Source organism: Equus quagga, chromosome 18 (assembly GCF_021613505.1).
Source record: "Equus quagga isolate Etosha38 chromosome 18, UCLA_HA_Equagga_1.0, whole genome shotgun sequence".
NCBI lineage: Eukaryota > Metazoa > Chordata > Mammalia > Perissodactyla > Equidae > Equus > Equus quagga.
Window position 1 is genome coordinate 21,196,664 of NC_060284.1, and position 19,290 is coordinate 21,215,953.

Genomic DNA, 19,290 nt, shown 5'->3' on the forward strand with positions numbered 1-19,290 from the left:
CCAATTTACAGGTACAGTATTTCTAATTCCATAGCTCATAGTACAAGAGAGAAAACTTCCCATCTCTGATAGCAAGGAAACGGCGACTTCATTCACCTCAGCAGTTTCTATTGCAAAAAAGAGACATACGCTGTTGATCACAGTACAACTCACACTTTATTCCATCATGATTGGTACACTTGTAGGATCAGGACAGCAAGAGACTAAAATCAGTGCAGGACTTCTCTGGACTAAAGGGCCGTGAAAGGCATTACTGGTTTTGGCACACAGAGTGGATAACCATACATCGGCTGGAAGAAGATGGTCAGTAAAATAAAATGCACGAATCTAACACCATGTGGAAATCATGTCTGAGGTCTGTAGAATGTTAAAGAGTAAATAATGACAAAGTCTAACATGCAACTCTATATAAGTCACATTATTCATCTATGGACTATCTTCCTGCCTTAGAGATGAAGAGATGGTCTTAGTAATCTGTTCACAGTAGCTTAAAAGAGCAATCAATACACATTAGAGGGCTCTGCCTGCTGATTTCTATAGCAATCCATCATATTTGGAGAAATAATGCTAAATAATGTACTTTCTCTATATTATCTTTATTAAATTGAGTCTTACTGGCCAAGTAATTCTGACTCAACTTTTACTTACTTAAATAGAAATTATAATATGTTTATAATGTTGAAAAGCAGTTTCCGTTAGTGTATCTACCCTTACACATCACAATAGACAAGAGGGTTATCTTTCCTCTTCAAAGATAATGTTATGCTGATGAGAACATCAAAGAAGTAATATTTTAGATCTTCACATCATCCTATCACATACGGAGTCCAAAGAAGCCAGTCTAGCAGCTGACGCAGCAGTGCAGAATAAGATTCTGTGGAAGAGGCACACAGACTCTAAGTGATTTCTTGAGACAAAGGCAAAAGGGAAAGAAGTAAAGAAAAGTGAAAAACAGGCTTCTGTAGAACAAATTGTTCCCCCAAAAATCTATTCATTTGCAATTGACTAAACCCACTAGAGGATAGTTCTTTAATGTGGAAGGATAGAAGAAAAGATACTGGAAATTTTGTCAGTTAACTTTAATATTAGGCCTAAACTGGTGGATTGGGGTAGTTTTCCCATGGTTGTTTTTGAGATGAACTCTCACAAGGAGACTTTCTGCTTTTGCCAGCACAGGGCCAGATTTAACCTAAAAGGGCAACCATCACTGCAGGGGACAATTTTTCTTTATTAACTTGGTATGTGGGTAACATTCATTCTCTCTGGTAAAAATATATTATTCACCCACAATGAGACAGTTGGAAATATGACAGTGGTCAAGATATGATTCATTCATAGGATGCATATAATTAGACATTTGCATGTGAAATGAATTTTATTTTATTATATTTTGAGGAAGATCAGCCCTGAGCTAACATCTGCCACCAATCCTCCCCTTTTTGCTGAGGAAGACTGACCCTGAGCTAACATCCGTGCCCATCTTCCTCTACTTTATATGTGGGAGACCTGCCACAGTATGGCTTGATGAGCGGTGCCATGTCTGCACCCGGGATCCGAACCGGCAGACCCTGGGCCACCAAAGTGGAACGTGTGAACTTAACTGCTGTGCCACTGGGCCAGCCCCACAAATTTTAAAGTTAAGCAAAAAGGAAGAGAAGGAATTTCTTCAAAGTCTGGCATAAAACCATCAAATAAATGAAAAAGGCAGATAGTGGTTAAGGATGTCTTGGCTTTCTCAGACGTTTATCATTTCCATTTGCTAAGGGGGAGATGAAATTAATGAAAATCATTCTCTCTTGGTCACCAAACATAAGAAATGTTTGACAACAAACACACAGGTGAGCGGAGCAAAGCTTGAAGTAGTATTTCTTAATCTCCCTGATTCTTAATCTTAAACAAGCCACAGGCAATACAGGAAAGGTAGAGATGACCAGGAAGTTTGATAACATGCCTGGATCAGTCACCATTCCTTCGAAAGTACCATTTCCCTGGCTTGCTTTAAAAGGCTGATTCTTTCAGGTTTAAGTAGAAGACAATGATCTCTCCCATCCCTGCGGGATTGTTCTTTGCAAGTTTAAGGTCATGTAATTTGAAGGCTAAAGAGGAAAGAAGTCTTAATTGAATTCCACAGTAAATATTCATGGATATTTGAAAGCAGAACTGTTCATTATCTGCGGTTGGTTTCAAGCACCAAGCTGATCACTTCCTGAACATGCTCCATCTGGCTTGCACTAGACCATCAATAAACATTTTTAGATGTGATGTCTATTTTGAAAGAAATAACTTTGCTAGACCAGGATAACTGCAGGGAATAGAAGGCTGGAAATAGGGTGAGTCATGATGGGGGAAAACAGAAAGGAGCTGAAGGAAAAAATAAGACTATTCCCCAAGGTCTGGATATGGCTAGTAATGAAGCAAAAATTCATGGAATGTGACTTAAAGACTTTCTAACATGTTGTACCCACGGGGTGTTTCCAAGCTTCTTGATCTACGATCCCCTGGCAAACATGTGAAGCCAAATTTACCTTCCTAGGTGTGGTGCCCTACTTCTTCTGGAATTTAGATTTCTGGAACAAACCCCATCAGGATGTGCCTCTGTGTAGTTAATTCTCCCCCAAACAGCCGCTCTGATTTTGGTCACAGTTCAGTTCTGCTGGGGGGCCCATTTGCCCCTCTGGGGGAGAGTGGGGGTGGTGGCAAAAGATGTCAAGAGGGAGAGGAGACCAATGGCAGGCAGGGTGGACTTGCAGCAAGTTATCCAGAAGGCATTTCACCCTGCATTTTACCCAAGGCCAAGGTGACTGTGACAGCAATGGAAAAGGCAAAGGAAAGTAACTGGAAAGAAAGTCTCCAGAGTTCAGAAAGAAAAAAGAGGGAAAGGGGGGATCCATGGACCAGGGAATTTCACAGGAACCAAAGATGATTAATGATACAGAGAAAAAAAGACCCAGCTTATCTGACTGATCAAGAAGACATACTTCAGCATATATTGGCAACTAAATGATTTCACACTGATAGTACAAACACCAAAATGAGTGTTTCCTTACTATTATTAATCACATTTCAATAATTCATTAGCTCTATATTTTCTAAATTGCTTAATTCATTTAGCAAATCCACAGCTTGGGTACCACTGTGAGGGCAGGGAGGAGAGGGTACAGAACGAAGCAATTAAACTTAGAATTAAACTTCCGTAAACCAGAGTTAGTAGCACAGTGGCACAGCAGATTGTCAATGAGAACGAAAGGAGTGGGTACAGTTATCGGCCTGTGAGCGCAGTGCTGCCAGCTATGAGGGAGGGACTGCGACTCAGGAGTCTGCTTTCTTGTTAATTAAAATGGAGCAGCAGGTGAGCAGCCCGTCCACCTTTTCCATTTCAGAATGGCTCACGGGGATCAGCATATGGTCCTTCAGCTTTTCATAAACCTACGGCAGGAATCAAGGAAAGGTAGAGTAGAAGGATTATGTTTCTGCCTGTCTTACCCCCTCCTCCCCATCTGATATAGAGAATTAATTTGGCTTGTGAATTTAGGCTTTTCACTCATTTAACCCCAAGAGATGCATGCAATTGAGACCACACACATGCCCACAGCCATACCCATAGAACTAGCAGCATTGGTTAACCACGAGCTCTATGCTTTAACCTCAAAGCCAAAGATGTGTCAGAAATGTGGTTGTTACTAGAGATGCCTTCACTCTGCCGTTGTCATTGCTAGATTAAGTGATACCCGAAAGTTGGTGGCCGTGTTTTCAGTCTGAATATTACTCTCTCTCCACACTTTAAAACCCTCTCAGCTATACTTATGTTTCTTTCCTTACCAATGCCGTTGGAAAAACTTGACAAAATAGAATTTAAGTGAAGTATTTCAGGTCAAACTGTTTTTAAATTACAGGTGTGAATTTTATAGCATCTTTTGACACTAATAGAAGGCATGTGTCAACACTTAACAGTCCACAGATTTTTCTCTGATGATCAAACAAAGCACATTTTTGGAAAACAAAATCACTTGAAAACATAGTGTCTAAAAACAATCTACCATGCTTCTTTAGGAAGCACTTTGTTCCTTAAAATTTGGTACAGTGGTTAATTAAGAGTGCTGGAGCTGGACAAAGTTGGGTTCCAAAAGCAGTTCTGTCAACTTACTATTTAAAGTGTGACTTTAGTCAAGTGACATCGCCCCCAGCCTCAGACTACTTTTCTGTGAGAGTGGAAGAATAACAGCGCCCCCACAGGGCTGTTGTGAAGTCAATAAGAGAATGCATGTAGCATGTTGAACTCAGTGCCTGGCACAGGGGAAGCCCTCAGTCAACATGGATGTTTTATAGTTATTGTTGACAGACACAGGGCTGAACGCAGAAGCAGTTAATGATCGTCTCGTTGTCAGATGACCAATGTGGCTGAAGAGGCATGAAGAATCCAGAGCTGTGTTTCTCCAAGTGAGTTCTATGACCCGGGTGTCTGTTGATGCTGCAGATTCTAGGGTGGGGGCCCAGGAACCTGTATTTTCAACAACTCTGATGCACGTTAAAGTATGAGGGCTGGTTAAGCCCCAGTCTGGGGTCAGGAGTTCTATATTTTCCTCAGGCTCACACTTTCAGCCATGGAAACAGAAATTATCTACATAGCCCCCACCCTTCTCCTTTTATCTGTCAAGAGGGAGACTGATTATGAAAGTAAGCCTGGTAATTATACAGCATTGCATTCTTAAAAGATGGCATAAAATATTTTCTAAAATTTTTAAAGCTTAAGATGTGAAACAATTAAGATCAGTTATTACTAAAGGCTCTTCAGTAATGCTTAGTATAAATATCTTGTTCCTCTGGCCAGAGATGAAGACGCCCAAATGCCTAAAAAAGATATGGACACTTGAAGGATCTGTGGATAAGAACTTCCTATCTGCTCGGTGGGATTAAATTGAAATTACTAAAGTACACAGATGAGACTACAGAGTGCCCCGAAAGACAAGAAAGGGGGTCTCAGACCAGGAAGAATTCCGTATCGAGGGGCAATGCCCTTGCTGGAACACAAAGGCAGAGACTCTTAGAGGCACCAGTTGGCTGATTCTAAGTGTACTGTACTTTTTCCTGCTCTATCCTTTTGATCCTTCACTACCTAGAATGTGCAGCCTAAAAGCCCTTCTTTTTGCAGCCCTGATAAGGGCACCCACCTCTTTGGGTCATTCAAACTTCTCCGCCTTAAGAAACAAATGACCTACTGATGAAGGGAAGCTCTGATTTGTCAGAAAACAATGATACAGTTGACCATCTAATTGGAGGTCTCTATGCATAAAGAGTATGTGAGTGTGGGGCAGTACATTTGATCAGAGCTGGAGCAAGGACTTGCAAGATCCAAGGACTTCTTTGAAAAGCTCTGAACACCCGGCGTGATCATCTCCATTACTGTGCATGCATTAGTGACCAAGGACATGAAGGAGAAGAGTGAGTTAAACAAACTTTCCTTGTGCCCTAAACTATATTATCCTTTCTGCTTTCTGAATGATTTGATGTGTATAGAGGAAAGGAAGCCCCTGTTATTTGTCACACCATCATGAAAACCCCCCAGGCAGGAAGGCTGTCAGGGAGGCCAACCCAGCTGCAGTGGCCAGGAAGCTTGTTTTTTTTTTTACCTTTGCACTTTCCGGATACTCTTCCGGGGTTCGGTGTAGCAAGACATGGCCTTTGCTGGGGATATTTAGATATATACAGTTTGCAGCAATGTCATCAGGCACAGTGAGTTTGTCGTAGCGATGGTCACTCATCTGTTGCATGATCTATAAAGAGAAACAAAGCAGGCTTAAGCAGGTGTCTCCCCACACTTTCAAACAGAAGGAAGGCAGGGCGATGGCAGATAAGCTTGCAACTGATGCCTAAGAACATTCCTCCATGTTGAGGTTCCTGTCTATTACCTCTTCACTTAGAATCAGAAGAGGAGGGGCTGGCGCTGTAGCCAAGTGGTTAAGTTCGCGTGCTCCACTTTGGTGGCCCAGGGTTTTGCTGGTTCAGATCCTGGGCATGGACCAAGCACTGCTCAGCAAGCCATGCTGAGGCAGTGTCAGAGCACAACCAGAATATACGACTATGTACTAGGGGACTTTGGGGAGAAGAAGAAGCAGGAAAAAAAAAAAAGAATCAGAAAAGGAAAAGCTGATTCATTGGAAGAACTGCAAGGGTTCTTTGAAAAGTATGTGTTTATCTCTAATTTTAAAAAGGTTTTAAAACTGTCTATAATTTTTCTAATTTTTGTTCATAAGACCTATGAGTAAGACACAAAATGGCCACATATACAAAAGGCCGAGTTGGGGTTTTGATGATATTCTTGGCCAAGTAAGCAGGGCTGCCCTGGTCTATAGGAAAAAAGGATCAAAGCAGTCATCAGAGTGGGCAATAATCTGACTTCGTTATAAATACACACACACACACACCCTCTTGTAGGTACATTTAAAGTGAATTCACCTGTCTGTTGGCAAGTGATGCCCTTCATACAATAAGCATAAAAATCACGTGGGGAGAATGTGAAACTCACATTCCTAGGCCTCGCCCCTAGAGACTCTGGTCTGGCCGATTTGAAGTGAGGCAGAGAAATTTGCATTCTGAAGCTCTCCAAGTAATTCTGAGGCAGATGGTCTTTGGACCACACTTGGACAGAAGCCAATTTAGCAGGTCTATTCATCAAATGACAGGTTTATTAATGCCTTAGTATGAAATAACTTTAAAAATAACTGAAAAATGAACTCTGAACAAAATTTAAATTATTGATACCCGATCCTCTTCTGCTCAACAAATCAAGACAAAGACCCAAAAAATAATACCCTCCTCCACACACACACAACAAAAAATATCCAAATACCGAAAACAAAAACAAATATTATTTTGGGCTTAGTTACGTAAACTCTTTCTATTCTTTATCAATATCCACATGTTTTAAGGCATCCGCTGAAATGTCATGCCATGAAGGTCTAACGATCTTTTCCACAATCTGGTTTTAATCCACCTTTCCAGCCAGGTCCCCATTTATCCTTCAATATTTGTGTGGAAATATGTTTCATATTACTAGACCCCAGAGTTAGTAGATTTGCCACTCAGTCCTGGTGGCATTGGACAGTAAGGTTTATGGTACGAAAGAGGAGAAGAAACTGCATGCTTCTGGCAGAAAATTCATTCCCAAGAGAACATGAAGAGTGGCACATAGTAAGCCCCTCCTGACTAGTGAATCAGGTAAACCATTCACTTCTCCTAGTATGGAATATGTCAAGGGCTGAGAGAGGCCAGGAGTAACCTGACAATGGAATATCCTTCACACAGGAGGAAACATCAGACATGGGGAGGAGCTTAAATACTATATCAAAGGCTGAGAGACACAAAGATGAGCAAGACATAGATGTAGTTTTTGAAGAGATCACAGTCTAATGTTGGAGACTGTCAGACAAATAGATAATTACATTAGAATAAGTACAAGCAGGGCGCCGTGCTAAACATTTTACATTTATTACATAATCTCAAAATTCCCATTTTATAGATGAAGAAACTGGACTGAGAGAGGTGAAATAACTTGCCCAAGGCCACACAGGTGGATTCAAGCCCAGATCTGCGCAACTTGAAACCTTGATTAATCATCTCACTCTGCTTTCCTTCCTGACCTCTATAGCTGCAGATCTCTGCTACACACTACCATAACATCTACTTTGCTGCACACAGTTGGTACTTATTATTCATTCTCCTGTGGTACCATTAACTCTCTTTTCATATGAAATCCTATTATGACACAGTTACAGTTTGGTGTAGCTACAGGACTTGACTGGACATCTTTCCTGCACTTTTTAATTTAAACTGCTCCCTGAAGTGACAGGCCCAGAGAGTGAACCACCTGCAGGGTAGGTTCTTTAGAGCCCTGATTGAGAAACCTTAGATCTACTCAAACATGTGGGCAATTAAGAAGTTAAAGACACTCCTAAAGACAACTATTTTAAGCAAATTGACAACTTAGCCCTCTTTACAAAATGGATATGTCCAGAAATAATATGAAGAGGCATATTTAAGAGAAAAAAAATGCAGACCCAAGTCACTCTCCTAATATGAATTTCTATTTAATATGCCTTATGCACACTTTCTTTTTGGTTGCTTTCAAAACACGATAATAGGAGCCGGCCCCGTGGCCAAGTGGTTGGGTTCACGTGCCTTGCTTCAGTGGCCCAGGGTTTCAGCAGTTCGGATCCTGGGCGGACACCTAGCACTGCTCATCAAGCCATGCTGTGGCAGCATCCCACACACCACAACTAGAAGGATCCGTAACTAAAATATACAACTATGTACCAGGGAGCTTTGGGGAGAAGAAGGAAAAATAAAATCTTTAAAAAAACCCAATAAAAACAAACACAGTCATAATAGCTTCTGTTTATTATTGTGTGGACAGGGCACATTAAGACCATCCACTCTGGAGTAAGGCCTGAGTTTGAGTCTCAGTTCTAACCTTAATGAGCTATGTAAATTTAAATATCTTGGTCCATCACATTTAGGCTAGTTGCTCCCACTATTCATAAGCACCAGATAACTGCCAGTTGGTTTTCCAGTTTAATTCATGAATTCACAGATAATTCATGAACTCTTTATCCATAGATAAAGAAATCACCTATGGCTCTCAGTAGATCAGCTGAAAGAGAAAGAAGCGTGGCAATTCCACATCTCACAGGCCTGACTGTACCTTCAATGGAACAGCCTGGGCAAATTCCGCACATCTCAGCCTGACTCATGCATGTCCGGTGGTGACTATGAAGCAGAAACACGGAATGTTGTACATTCCAGAGGAAGTGTTATGAAGGATTGTTATCAGCGCTGACTTCTTGTTTATCAGTGAGGAACAGAATAAAATCTTCAAGGTTGTGCTTACCTCCGTTACCGTGGAGTAACGGAGACCGTCTATTTCCTTTCCCAGTGTGCTTTATTTACTTGGGCTCCAGCTCTCTCCATGGTCCCTCCCATCCCCCACCTGCACGTCCTTGAATGAACACTCCTCTCCACCCCCGTTGGTTCCTATGTGTTTGATTTGTTGTTCTTCAGTTAATGGAATTTATATGAAATTCTAAGTGCTGTTTTTCCTCACTGTAATGTTTCTCTCTTTTCCGGGCCTTATATTTATAATTTATAGCTTCTGGTGGGAGCATTCCTAAAATTACTGACAGAAGGGCCAGTGTCCAACCTAGCATTATTTGAGGATAGTTTCATCTTTTCATTACTGTGGTGAAAGGAATTATCCATAGTGGGGAAATAATTTAACACTGGGAATATATAAAGTAATTCACTGATAAATTCTACTGAGAGTTACTCTTAAAATAAATGTCTTAACAAAACCACTAAAGTCACTTAGGAGAAGCTTTTCAATTAATTTATCAAGGCCCCATGGTTATCATTTTAAGACAGGTTAAAAAATGTGCCAAAAGAAATGACTTTTAATAATAGAACAGGCTCCATTTGGAGCAGTGAGTGGTTCTGCTTAACTGTGGGAAGGAAAAAATACAAAAGCTATGTCAGGTGTAGTCTTTCGAAATGAAAAGGATTTAGGAAGTGGTAACTGTAGATAAACAAAAAATGCATTTTTTTCTTTCCATGAAAAAGCTAAAAGGTGCTTATTCTAAACACAAAGAGTCTCTGTCTTTCGGGACAAAGAACAGGGTTCTTTTCTCCTGTCAGAGTGATCATTTCCCTTTCTCTTATATGTTGTTGTTGTCTGAATAAGACAGCTTGCCATTTATTTATAGCTGTTTCAGGAGACACATGTATATACACAACCCAGGGCGCTCGCCATTCAGAGGGGAACACACAGGAAAAGATTCAGGAGACTGTGTCTCTCTCTGACATCTTTCCCTTGTTGTGTTGGAACCGGCACTGTGGGTCCTCACACAGCCCGCCCAGCAGGGCATCACCTCAGCTCCAGCTTCAGAGGACCAGGACAGAGCCACCGCATGGCAGAGGAATGGGTTTTGTTTCCCCTTTGTGGACGCACAGAAGCCTTTGTTAAAAGATGAGCATCATTTCAAATATCTCAAGAACGTGGTTGTTGGGCCGTTTAGTCCCATGTTCCAACATTTTTTTCTAAAAAAGGATGGAGGAGGTGTATTGCTCCAGAGCTCTGTGTAAAGTGCTCTTTTAACCCCAGGGGCTGTACTTCCTGCTTCTCACCATGCCCCAAGCGAGAAGATAAAGAAGGCACCTGACCCTCAACAGCCACTACACAGGCCTGAGAGGCCCCAGAATGGATGATGCACACGACTTCTCCTGGCCTTTAGGGGAAGATCTGAGAAGTCAAACTGCTGCTCTCAATGCCTTTTCTGACTCGTCATTTCCCAAAAGAGTTATTCCACTTTATGGAAAATAGAGTAATTATTATTGAGACTGGATACAGTTGGTGGTCCATTCAATTCAACAGTCCTTTATGGAGCGCTCCCTTTGGGCCAGGCACAATGGTGGTGGGAGGTGGGAAAAGGAAAGAGATGTAAAGGTAACTTGTCAAAGGCTCTGCCTTGAGGATAGGATAATCTATAATTTAAGGCAGGACAAGCAGATGAAGGGTATGCTAGCAGTAAAAACGAACTCAACCTCGCTCCCATCACAGGGAGCTCCTTAGTGAAGAAGGCACTCCAGAGAGAGGAAACGGCTCTGAGAATCATCTTGGCCACGATACTGTGGTCTGTTACACAGCTGCTGGTTTGGAGGAACCCGCCTTGCTCCCCAGAGTGGAGCTGTCACAAAACAGAGTGGGAAATGTCTGGCTTTCAGCCTGAGAGAATTTGCATGGCTAGTTGCATTAACAACCAGGCATTTCCGGCAGTTTCCAACAGTTCTGGGAATTTTCTCATCTGGAAGGCAGCTCCCACTTGTTACTCATGGTTCCTTTGAATTACATAAATTATTAAAAAGAAAAAAATTCCTGGGTTAGGTTGTTTCACAGAACAATTTAGGACTTACTGGTCAAATATTGAAGTGACGGTGTCTAGAAACGAAAGATATTTAGAGATGTTTAGGAAATATTCAGAGTACCTTTTTGGCTCCCTCAAAATTGATCTTCCTATGAAATGTACCCATCTCAACATATAAAAACTAAGCCGATATTAAAAGCAACTGATTATCAATTCTATTGATATATACAATATATGATGCTCAAGCATACTTATCGCTATTGGATATCTAAAATCATTCATTTATTTATCCATCCATCAAGAGTTTATTGAGAGTCTGACAATATACCGGGCATCAAGCCACCGCAGTCCTTTTAAGACTGAGCCAACATAGCCATGCCTAACACTCTAGAATTTATAACATGTTTTCATTTTTTATAGTCTTTCCAAGAATCAGCTCAAAATGAACAGGACCTGAGAAAGGTCATCTTTTAAACATCTCCTCTGAATTGATGGGCTGCACAGATCCTAAGAATGAGGTTACACGGCTCTTTTTAGTCAAATCTGGGTAAACCTTCAATGCCAAATATTCCCTTTGAACTAGCTGCCATTTCCTCCACAAATTTTCTCTCATACTTGGTGCTGCTGATTTTGCACAGGTCAAAGGGCCCACGTGAACATGAGGAGGGAAGACTCCTTCTCTTATGCAAACTCCAAGCACAAGTCACATGAACCATTTCTGGAGCGGACCCTCAAAAACAACGGTTTCTGTGGAAGGCTGGGAAAACCTCCCGCACTCTTAGAGGACTCCTCTGAGCTCTGTGGAGGGCTGGGGAGCAGGGCATGCACAGGAGGCAGGAGGGGTGCTTCTCTGGGTGAGTCACAGTCCTGACTATGTTTTTGATTTCAGGGGTGGAGAGGAAAGAAATTCAGACCAAAGCACCCCTTCCAGAATGTAAGACCTGGGCTCCTACTCTCCCTTCTTACCCCTGCCCATGCATTCTCTAGTTTTATTTTTCCCTAGCTTTATTCTTCTATCTTGTATGTAAGTACATTGGACAGCTGCCTACTCGGCTATGGAGGCCAAGCACTGGCTATGCTTCCCCAGATACCTGCACCCTAAATCTCACCATCAAAAATTAACTCCCTCGGGTATTGGGGGCTTGGAGATCTTTTAGGTTCCCTTGGGTCATTCAAAAGCAAGAAACAACTGGAGCATTTATTGAGCTATCTTCTATTTATTGATGGTTCATCTATTCTTCAATCGTTTCTCACAATAATCTATTTTTACAGATGAGAAAGCCAAGGTTCAGAGAAACTCAGAAATTTGTTCAAGGTCATACATTAACACAGTAAATCCAGGATTCAGGTCCAGGCACACCAGCCTCTAAATGCCCACCCATACGAGTTTGCTAATGGACTACCTGGGTTGGTTTCCTCAAACTAGTTATTATGTTCTTTAAGAAAACGAAAGAAGGGCAAAGCCTTTGGTAATGGAAAAAGACAGTGGGTGAAGAGGCTGTATTGCTTCTAGAACAGCAGAGAGGCAGGCTCCAGGGTGACAGACGAGAAATGACCAAACACGCACTTCGCAATGATGTCCAGGCCCAGCCTGTTCACTCCGACCCCACCACCGGTGGATTAAAGCTCATTCTCTGAACGAGCAAACAATTCCTTTGTTATCTCATCAGTAGGACATGAATTTATTTATTTATTTGCAATAATTGTGATTGCTTTGCTGTAAGTCATTCAAAATTCTGTGCCCCGTCTGCTTGACCATTTGTGAAAGCCTCGCCTGGGGGTTATGGAAGAGTCTGTGCCCACATAAGAGTGTTCTTTCATCATTACAACGACGAAGAAAATCATCATTGGGACCTCCAATTCTATCACTCTACATAAGTGTACTCAGGCTAGGCAGCTAGGAAAAAAGTCTTTAGCACAAGTTCAGTTCCCTGAGATCTTCCTGTCTAGGCAGTAGTGTGATGGTAAATGTGAGGGAAAATATATGCATAATATATCCATGTAAGTTTACTATAAATTTTACCAATATAAAGGATATGTAGCATATAATATATAAATAATACTAAAATGTTCAATACTCTTGACTGTAAATTTCATATTGCCCATCGACTCTCACAGAATGCTTCTGTTGATTTTTGCAGAGTTTGTGTATCTGAGACAAACCTATAGTTACAATCGACAAATCAGTGTGGCTCCAACATGGCTGTTGGTTGCTATTTTTGTTTACACTGAGAGAGACCAGTGAAACAAGGAAGACATATACTGGAACTTCACTTATTTGGCAATATCGTGAGCAATATCTTTGCTGAATTGCATAATAGCTTTTGAATACTGGAAGAATATTTCCTCATTTTTCCCTCGATATAATGGCCACACACAACACACTTTTAAGTTTAATCTGCATGATTAAAATTTTCTCTCTCACTTTCTTATGTCTAGATAATCAATAAAAGGATAAATAAAGCCCTGTTTTGTAGCATTTGCTGGTTCCTGTGGTATAAACATTCACACCATGGCCAGTTTCAAGTTACCGATGTGACATTACTGAATATGGAGTTGGGAAGGGATGGCAATGGCACGCTGTTATATAATATTACCATCACACACATACAACAGATGTAAATAACTTTAAGAGAACAACTGATGGTAAGATGTAGTAACATAATTAGGAAGTGACGAGTTTTAAATATTTATGACCTTTGTTTTTAATAACGTTTATTTCATTGTAAGTTTATGTAATTTGACTTTTAACAATGGGTATGTTCAACAACCAGCTGTCAAAATTCCTGAAAATTTAACTGGCCCGACTAAGCTGGTAGGAGCTGGTTCCAGCAAACCCCTGCCCTACGCAGGAGATTTCACAGTCTTACAACACTTGGTTCCCAGATTTCAGGGTAAGTTGGCCTTTCATAGCAAGTTACTTTAAGTCGACCTCCACCCTCTTTGTTAATGCCATGGATAATTTTAGCTTTAAAATTTGGCTCATGTAACTTTTGCTTCCTCCATGGGCAGACAATATTTGGAGCTTAGCTCTCAATGAACTTACGAAATACACTGAAGCAATCATAAATACTCAGAAGAGAGGATGGCAAATTGGATGTGCTAAACAGAAGCCTAAATTCATTGACGTCCTCAAACATACAAGAGAAGATGATTAAGTTTCCCTTTTCACACTGACTGATTGGAAGTTTACAGTCTGATCGTCCCACAGACGTTGTCCTGTGGGTAAAAGGAAATGAGAACTCACGGTCTGCATTTTTAAACTCGGCTCCAATTTAAGTCATTGTTTCCCTTTTACATCATCTTTCCCTTTTATTTCTTGTTATGTTATTTTGCTATACTTTATGCATCTTTGCGAGCTGCTTTTACGAAATGAGGTGAGGTATGATTACATATTCTCAAACAGTTCTTCTAAAAAACATGTTTTTAAATTATAGACAAAAATACAAATTATAAACAAAATTATAAATATGAGCTTCTTGTAAAAGATTCAAATATGAAAAGTTATTCTATTGGACTTAATGCAACTGCATACATTTGTCGAACCTCACTGAACTCACATTGAAAAGCTCGTGAATTTTATTGTATGGAAATTATATTTCAATAAAGTAGATTAAAAAAAAGTTGAAGTCCTCTTTCTCCCTGCTCTATCCCATCTTTCTCTTTTCTCTTTCCCGTTTCCCTATGGGTAACTACTGTTAAAAGGTTGATACAGGTCCTTCAGACCTTTTTTTTACACATGTACACATTCAAAACAAAACCTGTTCCACCCACTGAATTTGTCAGTGAAGGAGCCTGAACACCCCAATTGAGAGACCCCAAACTCCACCTCTCTCAAAGGCTGGTACTGAAGGCCCCCGGAGGCTTTGCACCTATGAAGGTAGTTACATGCTGCCTTGTTACTCAATTTCTGTGACTGTTTCACATTGACAGCATTTTAGCCCACATATACTAAGCAGTTCCAATGCCTGAAAACAATGTTACACAAAAATATAATAAATATTGGGACTGTATATAGCTATTTAATGCCCTGCCACTGAAAAACAGTCTTGCTGGCCTGGGCTACTTGATGTCCAGGAGTCACTGCTGTCCCTAAATGCATCGGGAATGCGCACCTTAACTGTGATATGCACAGAAGTTGAAGTTCTGTGAAACAGGGTTGACGAATCTCACTTATATTTTAGCATGAGGTTTCTTAACCTCAGCCCTACTGACTTTGGGCTCGGTAATTCTTTGTTGTGGGGGCTGTCCTGTGCATTGCAGGATGTTTAGCAGCATTGCTGGACTCCACCCACTACATGCCAGTAGCACCCGTTTCCCATCTCCCATATTGTGACAAAGATGTCTCCAGACACTGCCAAATATCCCCTGGGGGGCAAAGTTGCCTCTGGTTGAGAACCACTGTTTTTAGGAGAAAGCCATCAAATCTATTCATATTTTAGAAGATGAGCAGATACTTATGGGAAACAGGAGGAAAAACCATAAAAAGAGAGAAAGAAATCAAACTTCCAAATAAGCATACCATTTACTCTTCTATTCTTCCTCTGAATTAATAAGATCCCTAAAAAGAAATGGATTGGTGTTTAAGAAAACAGCTGTTGACCCCACATATCTTTTATAAGGAACCAAAATCTTCTGTAAATGACTACAAACTATGGCTAAGAAGAAAGCAGCCATCCCTACCTTGCCTGCTCTTGTTTGGGGAGTTACCTGGGCTCTCTGCATTTCAAGTTTTACATTTCTGAAGTGGGGAGGAGAAATCTTGGTTTCCTTCTGGATACGGCCTTTGTGTCAGACAGTGCCAGACAGTGAGTGTTGATAAGGGACTCTGAGTGCTGGGAAAGTGATGTCATTCTATAGAAAACTAAGAATCATAAGTTTGAGAAATAGGCAGGCATTTGGAAATCATCAAGCCTACTTCTCTTTTACAGATGCTCAGATAGATGAACAATTAAGTGATTTACTTAAAATCACACAAAAGTGGTGCACTGCAAAGTCAGGACTAGATCCCAGGTCTCTAGACTCAGTCCAGGCCTTTTCTATCGGTCCTGGTTTGGCGGAAAGAATTTAAGTGGGACAAGGAGGAACAATGTCAACTCCTCTTCAGCCCTCTCCTCCATTCTAAGTTAAGGGGTCTCTCTTCTCCTCAGGATCTAAATATGACTGTCTTGCACCTCTACTCCTTGATTTGTGCAATGTCCTGGGCCAGTGGTTCTCAACCCTGCCTACAGCTTCTAAGGAGCTTTTAAAAAAAACTGAGATTTCTGGACCCCAACGACAGAGATTTTTTTATTTACTTGTCTTGAATGGGGCAAATATCTGTATTTCTTTTTAAATGCTCCCCGGGAAACTCTAATACATAGATAGGATTGAGAACCCCTATTCTGTGACGACTCCATAATCTCTACCAATTTTGGGGGCGGGGGGAGAGGAAGCTTATATTTTCATGTTATCTCTGGCCCCAGCTTCCACTGAATTAGATCCATTTGGAGACACAATTATTTTACAGGTGCTATCCCTTTTTCAAACCATGTCAAAATAAGCAGGGACCTCAGTCGTTCTTTGATTGCCTCAAAACCCCTCTCCGCCTAGGGTAATAGATTTTTCTCAAGTTTGGCAGGTTGGAGTAGTGCAGTAATACGAACACTTAGACTCGAATACTAAACGCTGGTGTTCTTCAAAGACCTGACAGCTCTGCTTCGTGGTTCAGACCTCTCCTCACTCCCTTTTCTCTTCTTGCCCTCTCTCCACACTCCTGTTGCTTCTAATGAAGGACATTTTTGCTTTATTGTCTCCTGCTGACCCTAAGCCTTCAAGGGTCTCACCTTTCACCCCAAAGGACTTGTATTTTCCTAATCAAAGACAATTCTTCCCCTAAGAGGAATTCAGGGTTTAGTTCTTCCAAGGGCCTAGTGGACATTGTGGTTGCTTCCCCCATATCTATTCCTCCCTTTCTTAGTAACCACCCCAGTTTTCATTTGTATAGCCACACCTCCCAGTGCAGCCCACACAATCTGGGGGAAGCTAATTCCACCCCTGTCTCCAGGTCTGAGGCTCTAGGCCAGAGGCTCCTTTCTTGGTTCACAGTACCTGTAGTGTCTCAGTAATGTTTTTATGGTGCCTCTGGCCAAAAAAACCCAAACCCAAACCAAAACAAACAAAAACCAAAACCCCACAAACCCCCCAATCTAACACTTTTGCTTATTAAGTAGTTAGATCCAAACAACTTTTTAGTAGAATTGTGTGTGATATCTGACAGGCATAGCTGCGCTCTTTTTGAAAATTTGAAATATGCCATGGTGCCCCTGCATGTTTGCTGCAGTGCCCCAGCAAGCCTGGAGGCAGTTAGGCAATTGTAGCTCCAGGGTTATTCACCTCCTGGTTACAGTTAGTGGTTCAGGAATGGGCAGGTGACTGATTCAAAGTAATAATGGACAAGACCTGAAAGAAGCTTCCTTACTTTTTTGAGACGACTGATGTCCCCTCCCTAAAGGTGGGTGGGGAAGCATGGAGCCAGCAGGTGCTGGCAGTCACTGTGCCTCCCTGAATAGGAGCCAGCTTTATGATGAAGCTCACCCGTGGAAGGTGGAGAAGAGAGACAAAAGAATCTGTTTTTTTGATGGCATCACTCAGCAGACCTATCAAACCTACTCTAAAGTTTGCGTTGCTTCAGAACTATATGGACCAACAAATCTCTTTCATTGTTTCCATCAATTTGAGTTGGGCTTTCTGTTAATAGCTAGGGAAGACAAACAGTCTTTATCAATTAGGACTAAATTTGGCTGTAACAGAAACTTACCTGACCCCAAAAGTGACTTAAAAAAGTTTATTTCTCTCTCATGTGAAAGGAGTTTTGAGGTCATAGTGTAGGGTAGTGACCTGCCTGTCACCAGGGGTCCAGGTTCCTTCTAGCCTTTTGCTCTGCCATACTTGGGATATAACCCCTTGTCCTCATGGTATAAAGTAGCTGTTGGTGCTCCAACCATCACATCCTTTTTTCAAGTAGCAAGATTCAGGAAGGGGTGAAAGGCATAACTCCTTCCTTTCAAATCCAGGCTTCCTGGATTTCATACCCAGCACTCCTACTTTCATCTCATTGGGCAAACCTTAGTCTTATTGTTATACCTTGTAGAAAGGAAGCTGAGAAATGTGGACTTTATTCCAAGTGGAAATGTGCTTATATTTGAAACTCAAGGTTCAGCTAATAAGAAGAAAGAGTGGAAAGGAGGCTGGAGAAGGCAACTGGCTGACTGTCATTAATTGATTCAGAGAGTAACAAATATATATATTTTCTTAGGTGAGGAAAATTGTCCCTGAGCTAACATCTGTGCCCATCTTCCTCTATTTTTTTGTACGCGGGATGCCACCTCAGCATGGCTTGACGAGCGGTACGCAGGCCCATGCCTAGAATCTGAACCTGCGAACCCCGGGCTGCCCAAGCGGAGCACGCGAACATAACCACTATGCCACCAGGTGGCCCTGAGATGTATTTCTTTTACATCACCACTATACATATTTTGACCACTGCCCCTTTAGGTGCTTGACATACTATCTGAATTCAATTGAGTAAAGGTATCCAAGCCATCCGGGAAGGACAGATGATTTTAAAGCTTCCAGACAGGCCCCGTGGCATCACTGGCTCCTCGTGCAGGGCTTTGCAGTTCTGCTTGGCAGGCAGTAGGCACTCAATGCTATTTGTTGAATGTTGAATGAATGAATGATCTTTTAGCAGTGCATTTCAATAATTCTTAAAATCTCCTGATACAATTTCCTATAAGACACACTCACTCAGAGCTCAACCTTCAGTGAAGAGCAAAGAAGAGCTGCCAATGGGCTCTTGGGCCATATCTTTCTGTGCAGTCCATACTGGTCACTGAATCTCTGACTTTAATCAGCTTGGGTGCTCTCCAGAGGCCCTTCTCCAATCCTCCCTAACAAGCTCAGGGATGGGACCAGACAAACTTTTTACTCAAGTAGAGATCTGGGGTTCTCTCCTCCTTCCACTATTCCTACCTGAAGAATTTAGTATCATGTTTGTTTTCAAGACACAGGATTTCAGAGCTAGGAAGGAATGCAGACTTTTCTATGCAAGTCTGAGGGCCTATGTGCTTAATGAAAATTGGAGCAATAAGCACTCACTGCAGATACATTGTATTTTAATATGCAAATATTATCAACAGAGAGGCACTAGATGGAAGACAATGATAAATATCTTTTATTCTGTAAGCACTTCCCCCTAAAAAGATACGGGATTTTAGAGAAAAGTTAGCTCTTCATAAGCATTTATATTTCAATAATCTACTGGAGTTCTGCGTGGTCTTCTTTCATATGAGAGCTATTTCCCTGAAGTGCCACTTATTTTACTCAATATGATATTATT

The 19,290-nt window shown here is 41.4% G+C and overlaps 1 protein-coding gene across 1 annotated transcript in view; it reads right to left on the reverse strand.

Annotated features, from left to right (window-relative positions):
* Positions 1 to 1,539: 1,539 nt before the first annotated feature.
* DDAH1 (dimethylarginine dimethylaminohydrolase 1) overlaps positions 1,540 to 19,290 on the reverse strand; it is a 123,861-nt gene continuing 106,110 nt past the window's right edge. Inside the window, exons 5-6 of the mRNA XM_046645866.1 lie at positions 5,628 to 5,771; positions 1,540 to 3,426 (exon numbers count right to left, since the gene is read on the reverse strand). Of these exons, the coding sequence (XP_046501822.1) occupies positions 3,310 to 3,426; positions 5,628 to 5,771 (261 nt within the window). The 3' untranslated portion in view covers positions 1,540 to 3,309. The remainder of the gene's footprint in view (positions 3,427 to 5,627; positions 5,772 to 19,290) is intronic.